General features: G+C 40.8%; 1 protein-coding gene across 4 annotated transcripts in view; it reads right to left on the bottom strand.

Annotated features, from left to right (window-relative positions):
* The window catches only part of Tex26 (testis expressed 26), a 36,568-nt gene that overhangs the window by 6,003 nt on the left and 19,812 nt on the right, over positions 1-10,753 (bottom strand). For all 4 annotated transcript variants that reach the window (XM_010623876.1, XM_010623877.1, XM_010623878.1 and 1 more), the window contains 4 exons: positions 10,149-10,311; positions 7,765-7,918; positions 3,551-3,727; positions 821-982 (listed from right to left, as the gene is read on the bottom strand). In XM_010623876.1, the coding sequence (XP_010622178.1) occupies positions 821-982; positions 3,551-3,727; positions 7,765-7,918; positions 10,149-10,311 (656 nt within the window). The remainder of the gene's footprint in view (positions 1-820; positions 983-3,550; positions 3,728-7,764; positions 7,919-10,148; positions 10,312-10,753) is intronic.

Below are 10,753 nucleotides of genomic sequence, written 5' to 3'. Positions count from 1 at the left end.
AAAAAAAAAAAAAAAAAAAAAAAAAAAAAAAAGGATGGTGTTTCCTAAAGGACATAATACATTGGTTTGGTGGAATATAAGCTCACTTCAGGTGACATATATGTGTGCACTGCGGTATGTGCTCAGACATGAGGAGTGACAGTCCATGTGATTCCCTGCAAAGTCCTGAGGTGCTACAGGTAGGGGAAGGATTTTGTTTCTTCTCTTCAGTCTCCTTTCTCCCCTGAATGGACATTTCACATGCTCTCAGTTAAGTTAGACTGCCCCTGGGATACTCCCAAATCCATCTCAGTCACTCAGAGCCAAAATGGGATACGTCTTTGTTATTCGAAGCGATGCCATTCTGAGAATAGCATCTGCTGTCTTTGCCAGTGTGAAATATGAAGGTTGTCATGGACCTTAAACAGTCTGTCACAAAAGAGTACCACCAAATAGGAAAAAGTAAACAAAACAAAACTATGGAATACTACAATCACTCACTGAGAAAATAAATTAGCTGTAGGAAAAAGAGAAATTGATCCAGAGCAGTTTGAACACTGCAAAATGAGATGAGAAATAGGTGTAAAGCTCTACATCTTTTTAATAAATTAATATTGCATCACTGGAGCCTTTTTTAGGACAAACTTTTTTCAGGGGATTGAGGATTTCACAGAACAATGGGATTTTTTTTTTAATCAATACTTATGTTTTTTGTGAACATTCAACTCTAACGCCTATAGATGAAAACAATTGCGATTTGGAGTATGAATAGATGAATACGTGAAAGCAATGTATTATGATCTGTAAATGCATGAAATGCTAATTTAAGACTTCATCTTACCTTTGTAGGAAACACTCTGAAGGTACTCATTAACTTGAGAGGGAGTAAATGAATTCAGGATCATTAAGAAGTCCAGGTAGGCTTTCCCGTAGTCACTTTGGTATATGGTCTGCTGCTTCGTGCGTTCTTGATTCCTCATGTAGCTGTGCAGCACGGAGGGGACTGCAGAAACATACAGAGCAGGAGAGACACAGAGGCTGTCATTCAAACAAGGAACTCAGGCCCCTCTTTCTGAACACATCCCCATCACCCTTGAGCCCAACTTGAAGCTAATTCAGCATCCTTAATCATACTGGAAACTAAGTTGTTGTATTAATCTGATCCTCCAGTGACTAGGGGCTGTGCCCAGCTGGTAAGACTTCTAGACCATTATTGCTGGAAGTGGAGGATTGGAGCCAATGACCAGATGGTAGAGTTTGATCACCACATTCAGAAAAGAAGTTCTCCCTGAACTCTCCACATGTGCAGGTCAGTGAGTTAGGATGGTGGCATTTACCATCTGCTTAATAAACAGCAGCCTTTATTGGCTTCTTGTTTTCCAGGATATCTCTGTGCAGACTTGGATTGGCCCACTAAAAATCTTCTCCCACTGACCAAGGAGTCTCGGAGGAGCACTTTGGAACAAAGATGACACTGACAGCTATTACTCCATTGTCCATTTAGGTTAGTGAGGTAGAAAGTATAGGCAAACCCAACTCAGTTATATTTGATTATGAATATTGTTGATTTAATGTGGATTCTAAGAATCATGGAGCTATCATTAAAAAAATAAAGATGGGATGAAGAAACAAATCTCTACAACTGGCTCAATCTTTATAGACCTTAAGAACTCCTTAAGTACTGCTTGCAGTTCCAGGTATCCTTTTTTCCCTATTAACTTTACTGGTACATTTAAAGCAAACAATACAGTTACATTTCTCATTGGGATCTTGTACCTTTACATGATGTGTCTTGGTCCAGGTGTCCTCTTTAAAAGGTCATTGACCAAATGGAAGGACCAAATCGATGAAAAGATCTCAAATTCCCTGAGAAGAGTGTTTGTGGCTTTAACCAGGAAAGAGAAGACTCAGAAGGCATCTGACTAGGTTTTCATAGAATCACTTTGCTACTAGTTAACCTCCCTGAAAAGAAGTAGAGTCACTGGCTAAAAGTTTAGCAAAACTACTCCAGCTATTAGAACTCACAAACTGTTGAAATGTTGATAATGAAGGAGCTGCCTCGGGCTTGGGGCACTACCCTGAGGTGTAGAAGCAGGGGTGGCATGGCATGGAGGCCATCCTCATGTGACATGCGTGCTCTAGACTAGCTAACTCCTCCGCTACCTTCTAACATGATTCCAGAACTACCTGACCCCAACTCTCTGCCAGGAATAAGCCATGTCTCCGACTAACACCAAGTTATCTTCTTAGAGATGCCTTAGTTGTGGAACTTTAAAACTTCCCTGTTGAAAATAATAGGAACCAGGATCTTAAAAGAATGAATACTAAATCTGAAAATGTTTGAGTCCGTTTGCCATGAGAATTCACTTCCAATGAATAACTACATCGAATATGATTCCTTTCCAATCATTTTCTGGCATTTTACAGCAACTGCACCCTTCCTTTTATTTTATAAGGAGGAAGCATTTCAGATCCCAGACATTGCTCCTCCTAGGCAGAGTCAGGTTACCAAGCAGTTTTTGGTTTTTGTTTTGTTGTTGTTACTGTTGTGTTTGTTTTTTTGGCTTTTGAGGTAGGGTCCGGCTATGCAGTTCAGGCTGGCCTTGAAATCACTATGTACCCGAGGCTGGCCTTAAACTTTCAAGGATCCTGCTCCCTCAGTCTCCCGAGTGCTGAAATTACAGGCATGTGCCACAAAGTCTGGCTTGCAGTCTTCTGAGATGCCTTGTCCCCGGGCCTTGAGGGTCTAAGCAGAAGTAAGTCTCCAGTTATGTGTCCAAAACATTAGCCTTCCTATGACCACTGTCAAAACTGCCTTGCAGGACCCTCTCTGCTAAGGAAAACTCTTAAAGCAATAGGATAGTGAAATCAGGACAGAAAATGGCAACTGCTCTGTTTACAAAGTTTTGCATGAGGTATTTTCAGAACACAGGTGCAGACCTTGAGAGTCAGGAAGAGCCAAGTCATCCCTAAGCTATACCTAAAGAAAGAGGACAGGACCTCTCAGACCTCTATTAGAAGCAAAAGATGCCATCAACAATTGCAGGGTGGACCAGGATAACTGAGGGATTGGAAATTGCAAATAGCACAGCATTGCACCTTCTGCCAGGCCAGGTGTGCACAGTGAGGACTGTTTACTGGTTATGGACAATGGGCCTTTCAGTAACCCTCACCCTGTGCCCTTCCATCATTCTTTTGCTATATACATGGGCATGCGGAGACTGAGCTGACTCCTTGTTCACCGACCTATAATGAAGCTCGCTTATCTATCTGTCCATGTATCTGTGTGTCTGTCTATCTATCTATCAATCATCTATTTTCCATCTTCCTCCCTTCCTTACTTTCCTTTTCTTTTTCTCCTTCCTTTTCTTCCTCTCTTTCTTTGTTTAGTACTTGGAGCTGAACCAGGCTTCACACTTTCTAGATACACTCTGCCACTGAGCTACATACACAGCCCCTCTTTGTAAAAATTGAAGCCATAATACTGGGTTCTGTGTATCAGGTAGTAAGCCCTTTCTAGTGGATATCAGTAGAATATACAAGGTTGTTTTAAAACTAAATGAGTACTCACCTAGACCCCGAGAAGCAATTGGCAGGCTTGAGTAGCATCCATATCTGAAACTAAAATCCTGCAACTCAGGAATTTTAGCTGGAATTTGGTAATTCCGTCGAAATTCAGTGTCTAGAGGTTGGGGAAGGGACTTTCTCCATTCCAGGGACACCTGAGAACTTTTCTTAATTTTCTGAGCTAGGGTAAGAGTGAAAACGAAAGCAGTTAACTATTCCCAGTAAGCTATTTCTGAGTAGCATTTCACCATTTTGCTTCTGGTGGTGAGAGCAGGGCAGAGTGAGAGGTTTGGGGAATGACTAGAATTGCCATCTAAAACAAAAAATGCCCAGTTAAATTTGAATTGCAGGTAAACAATGGGCAATTTTTAGCTTAAGTGTGTATAAGTACTCATTAGCTGCTAGGCAGCCTGTATTTTAATTTGTGTAGCCTGGGAGCCCTAGATGGCACGGTGTGTATCATCCCCATTACTTGGAAAAGAATCATTCAAAGCTTATCTTTTGCTGATAGAGGGTTAGGTAACACCATTGTCATTAGAGAATAACAACATGATTATTTTTTTGAACTATACCTGCTAAAAATATTCATTAAATATATTATCATTAAACACCAGTTCTACAAACTCTGGGAGATTACACAGCACATCATAAGCCCTCTCAGAATATGTTTACCCCCAATTCTTTCTGCAAAGTCTTAATTCAGAAACTATAGCATCATCTTATTCAGAAGAGCCTAAATTAAAAACATGGGTTTAATAAGCAATGTTCAAACTGTGCAAATTAACACTGACACAACTCAATTTTCTTAAAATTAGTTTTTCAATAGATATTTTTCAAAAGCAAATTCTAATAGACAGTGTATATCAAAAGAGTCATAGTGGCATCCACTGGAATACATAGTATATCAAAGGATATTTACTTGTATCTACCAGCACTGGAGAATATTTTAATATTGATTTTTAAAAAATTATCTAGACCAGCAGAGGAGGTGTGGATTCACCTTATGCTCCCTGTTTCTTCAGACTACCTAGGAGATAAAGATGAAAATGCTTACTGGACTCAGAATGACCTCAGAAACTGCCCATGAAGATATTTTGGAAATTCATCTGGTATTGTTCCTAATAACTTGTACCTCTAACTTGGTTTTTGTCATTAACCAATAGTTTTATAAGAGGAAAGCAAGTTTCTGTTGAAATATAGGACACATGTCTATTCTTCTCCCCTAGAGAACCACTATACAGCATATGTTTTCATTTCCTAGGTATGTTCTGTGCTTTTTGTCAAGATTATTGATAATTATGTCCTTGTTCCACCTTCAGATAACCCCAAACTATTGTGATTAGATATTTGCAAAACAAAGAGATATGGATTGTGGTAAGTCTCACAACCACCACACCGGAAACTGGTTTTCACATGGAGTTAAAGTGGCAGAACCACCTGGAAAATTTCTAAAGATATATATACTGAATCTCATTCCAGACATTAAGGCTCTTGAGAAGTAGAGACCCCAGGTGCTTATACTGTGAACAAATTTCCCATGTGCTTAAGAATCACTGACTAAGAGTCTTAAATAGGTACTACGGAAGCCTAGAGTGCGTGAGGCTAGGGGAATAAGAGAAGACAAGAGCCATAGTGAAAGGCTTTGATGACAGATCAACACAGAAGCAAAATGGACACAGTGTGCCCATGAAATGTGGCTAGTGGATTATGGGGTACACAGGACAGGAAGGAATAGTTGAAGGTGAAACAGGAGAGATGAGTTGGAACCAGGCTGGTAAGGATCTTGAGTAGGATCATTGCCAATGAAGACCCAGAAAAGCCCTTAAACTTTTCCTAAGTTCTTATGAAGACAAAGAATAAGCCTTATTCTTTATTAATTCTTTGTACTTATCACAGTAATAGGCCTCATTAAATATTTACTATGTTTATAACTGAACAACAACAAAAATAATCAGAAATGTAATTGCTATAAATTGGCAATTAATATCTGAACCACATTCTGGTGACTGCCTGGGTGATATATGCTTAAGATAACTCTAAGTCAACTGTATAATGTTTATGCATGTGGGCTTAGTTTTTCTCAACTGATGTCTTTATAAAATTTCATGTTACTGAGCTCCTTTAGGCATCACTATGAAGGGGACACTATTCAACCAACACCTGAGATCCCTATCCTGGTCCTGAAGTATGGTAACTATGATCCAGAGCTCAGCTGACCCAACCCCTGGGTCCTCCCCAGAGGTCATCTCTGCTCAACTCCCCTGGTTTCTTCCCCATTGAAATTGTGATAATGTACCAGTAAGTTAGCCCAAAGAATAAAACTGGCCCCATGAGTTAGGGCTCTGCAGAAAAGCTCAATCCAAAAGGACCATTGGAAACTACTAGGACCATTGGCCACATGGTCTGTAGCAAAGGAGGAACTGATTCTACTGTTTTCACCAGCTGTTCTGTTACATCAAAACCAAATTCTCCAAGTCTGAATGTGAAAACAAGCACCTTTTAGTGCTCTTTGTTCATTAATGTTAATTCAGTAATGAGGATAAATCAAAAACTAATATGTGATCACTCTTCTTCAGAAGCTTCAAGGATTACAGAAAAGCACACAAATAAAATCATTAAACTATTATGCAATAAATCCTGCAAAAGAGGTTAGAATTAGTGGGGCTACAAAAACATGGGGAACCATCTACCCAAAGTTTGGGTTCAGAGAAGCCTAGATCCAGAATGAAGTGGTAGGTCACCATAGGTCAAAAGAAAAAAAATGGAGAGCTGTTTTATACAGGAGGAAGAAAGGTGTGCAGAGAGGGGGAGACAATAGGGGGTGTGGTGAATCTACAGAATGGGCAACAGTGCAGTCTCTCCAGGCAGGTAGGGGCAGGCTGGGGAGAAGGCTGAAAGCAAAGACTAGATGACACAGATAATATAGCCAAGACACTTAGCTTTTATCCTGAGGACAACAGGAAGTGTCTTAAGGATTATAAACTAAACATGATATCAATTTGCACAGCCAGAAACTCACTATGGCGATAGGGTAGAGAGTGGATTAGAGGGGACACAAGTAGGAGAGACAGTTGGACTGATGGTCATCCAAGGAGAGATATTGGTACCCTGACCTAATAGGCTAGGGCTGTCCGGAAGGATAGAAGCAGATGGAGTTGAGAGATTTAGGAGAGAATCTTGACAGGTCCTAGGTATTTACCTGACACAGGGAAATGGTAATTTGCTAATGCTGAATGAGAACTTTGATTAGAAACTCAAAAACATCTTTTAAGAATGCTGATATTTCAAATGTTTTCTCTTAATCCTTAATGTTTATCGGCAGGTATAGAAGTCTTTTAATCCCATGCCCACCCAGCTTCAAAGAGTACTTTCCATATATTCTGTCATTCAACAAATATGTGAGGGGCTCTTTCTATCTACTGAGCCCTGAGTGGGCAGCTTTGTGAGAACTTGCAGAATAGTAGAGGAAAGCATAAAACAAAAACAACAGAAGATGAGTGTCAGTAACAAATGAATTCAAAATACTAATCCTAGATGCAAGGGATCATGGTACAGTTCTCCAGATAAATTAGTGCGAAAGGGCCTCTCAGGGAAGGTGACATTGAAACAGGTCCTGACCAAGGAAAGCCACAGGAAGCTATCTGGGGAGGAATATTACAGGCAAAAAAGGACACTGGCAAAGGTGGGGAAAAGGTAGGCATCTCACAGGAACTAAAATAAAGACCCATAAGACTGGAAACTCAGGAATGAGGAAGATCAAATAAAGAGGTTATAAGGACCAACTTAACAGGACCTTAGGAACTCACAGTGGAACTGAATTTGGATTTTGTGCAAAGTGCAATAGAAAGCTGGTAAAAGAAAGCAATAGAATAATGTAATCCAAAGCTGGCATGGTAGCACATGCCCATAATCCCAGCACTCTCCCCTTGTCCTTGACTGGCTAATTTCTCATCATGCTTCAGGTGTGGGAAGGAAGCCCTTTCTAGCATCACCTTCACTCCTACACATTAAGCCAGATGCGCTATTCTGTTCCCATAGTAACCTGAATTTTTTTCAATGTGCATCTTTTTATACTTGAATGACTTTGTTTGTGAAATTTCCTGTTTTGTGTCTAGATTGTGAGTTTCTAGGGGGAAGAGACCACATCAATGTTGCTGGCCACTGCAATAGCAGTGCCAAGCACATGACCAGGGGAAGGAGAAAAGCAAACCTGTTTACCTTTGGTGTGGTCCAGAAAGTCTCTCTTAGTACAAGAAATGAACTGATCTGCAATTGCTTTCTGAATTTCTTCCATGGAAGCAGGAATTTTCCAAGAGAGGCAGCTTCTTGGTGTCATCACTGAACGCCCTTTAGGTAGTGTCCATTCAAATCCCTATCATTACAAATAAGGTTTTTCAGAGAATCCATACAGGTTCACCTAATGAAGTCAAGGACATGAGTGCCTATGTACATATTCTTTGGAATCCTTTACATCTAGCTACAGCACCGCAGTTGCCTGTGTGTTGTGGGAGTTTGTGACAGTAACCGTTGGTTTACCTAGCTGTAACACAGGTACTGAATGCATTACTCTGAACTTTTACACTCAAGACAAGAAAATGTGGTTGAAAACTCCAAAGACTTGCTCTTCTAAGCAGATTACTCCTATAGACAAGATCAGAGGAGGAGAAAACCCATGCTATTCACATCTTCTCAAGCCACAGAGATAGCGGCTGTTTTCCCCTTGGGAGCCCCAGAGAGAAGTATTGACTCACAGGCAGACATCATGCAGGCAGGCATTGTCTCTGTCCGCCTTTGCAGCACCAAAGAGATTCAAGGATTATACAACTTGAAACTTCCCCACCTCTTTCCATCTTCCCTCTCTCATGGCCATGTTTCTTACCCCTCTCAGAAATGGAAACCATCAGTGAAGACATGCCACAGCCTTCCTCACCATCTCCCAGCCACTGCACCTTCGCTCTCATCTGCTGTGACAAGAGTTGAGCCAAGGCACTCCCTAGATCTGTCCCCTAGATCTGCTGCAGATTACACTTCAACAATCTCACTTCTCTCCTGCAACTGTAATTTCTCTCTCTGCAGAATCATTGCAATCAGCAAAGCAAGCTTGCTTTTATTTCTCCTGTGCCACAAAGAAAACCCTCACTTGACCCTGCTTCCCTCTCTAGTTACTAAGATGCTTCTCAGTCTCCCTTCACACTGAAGTTCCTCAAAGCAATGTGTACATTCACTGTCCCAAATTTATTTTTCAAGTATCTTTTAATATTCAGGCTCTCTTTCAGTCCCCCTTTCCCTTATAATTAATCTGCTAAGCAACCAAATGTGAAGATAATATGTCTGTTGAAGAAGCCCTTTGATGCGTAGAGGTTCTCAATCTGATTTTTGTTAATTGCATGCTCTTTGAGCTATTTAACACATCTCTGCCCATAGGACTCAGACTCAGGGTAGAGCCCTCACATAGACTGTAAGTGGTGTTTGGTAAGACTGCAGGAGAAAGAAGTGCAATAATAACAATGCCATTATTATTGTTTCTCTGTTTGATGGGAGCAGTTGTGAAGGTTCAATGCCTACATTAATAGGGTCTGCGGTCTGGTGCCACACTCATTGGCTGAAAGCACAAAGGAAAGTATACTACACCAGCTGTGACTGAGCACCTTTAATGGCATGTAAAAGAAGGAAAACTATGTGCCTGTGAATTATGTACAAGGGGTGATGGAAATAGGCAGTGTATGCTAAATAATGAAAATTAATTGGAGAAAAAGACACACTGTCATTAATCCTCCCCAAAATTCTCTCACTTGCTTCTAATGCCTTTATAATTCTTGCCACAAACACCTGTACATATCCTTCATAGCAGCACTATTCACAATAACCAAAAGGTGGAGTCAACCCAAATATCCATCAACAGAAGATGAACGTGCTGTAGTATTGACATACTGTATTACTCAATCATGCCATGTGGACCGATCACTCGATCAACTTTCTACTTCCTAGAGAACCTGAAAAACATTATGTTAAGTGACAAAAGCCTGACACATAGTTTACTTATTTGATTGATTCCACATATAAAATATTCAGAATAGGTAATCCATATAGAAAGCAGATTGGTGGTCCCCAGGAGCAGTGGGACAGAGGAGTGGGGAATAATGGTTTAATGATTACTGTGTTTCCTTCTGGGATGATTAAAATATCTTGCAATAAGGTAGGGATGATGATTCCACAATATAATATACTACATGGCAGTGAATTGTTCACTTTTGTTGTTGTTGTTGTTACTGGAGATCAAACTCGGTTCCTTGCACTCGCGAAGCAGGCGCCAGAACCACTGAGCTAAATCCCAGGCCCAATTGTTCACAAAAAATGGTTAATTTTATATTATATGAACTTCACTTCAATAAAAAAAAACTTTTTAAAAAACTAGGGGAAAGAGAAATGGTTAGAAAGAAATGGAAAACATTAGGTAAGAAATAGTGGAAGAGGGATCATGTGTCCCATGACAATAGAAGATGAAGAGTTTTTGTAGCACATTAAAATTCATTCTTATCAACCCATTCTTACTGGTTGTTGGTACAGTATTAAATTCTATAGATATGTAGATGTTATCTTACTTGATTGGGATGAAATTTGTAGCTCTTGATTTCTCTTGCAGTTCCATTTATCAAATTTTCTTTAGAATACGATTTCCAAACATATTCATCATTGTACTGGGTCTGATTAAGAATAGGATCACTAAGCGAATATGTATATCCTAATCTTTTGATACTTTTTTGACTGAAAAAAAAATTTGAGTGAGGTTTAGGTGCCAAATCTCACATGATACACTTATCAAAACATTTTACTTTTTTATTTTTTAAAGATTGGCTGGTTTAAGAATTGATATCAAGGTCTGCGATCACCCGGCGGCGTGTGCGTGAGCTCCCGGCCTGCGCGGGAGCTCCCGGCCTGCGCGACAACAGACCCAGGAAGGACCCAAGGACCCCAGAGGGGGTTTTTTTCAGCTGCCTGCCTACCTGCCTGTCTGCGATCACCCGGCGGCGTGCGCGTGAGCTCCCGGCCTGCGCGACAACAGACCCAGGAAGGACCCAAGGACCCCAGAGGGGGTTTTTCTCAGCTGCCTGCCTACCTGCCTGTCTGCGATCACCCGGCGGCGTGCGCGTGAGCTCCCGGCCTGCGCGACAACAGACCCAGGAAGGACCCAAGGACCCCAGAGGGG

This window comes from Fukomys damarensis, unplaced genomic scaffold (assembly GCF_012274545.1).
Source record: "Fukomys damarensis isolate Sample0158 unplaced genomic scaffold, DMR_v1.0_HiC HiC_scaffold_38, whole genome shotgun sequence".
NCBI classification, from domain to species: Eukaryota; Metazoa; Chordata; class Mammalia; order Rodentia; family Bathyergidae; genus Fukomys; species Fukomys damarensis.
Note: the sequence above shows the minus strand (reverse complement) of the source record. Positions and strands in the feature narration are given on the sequence as shown.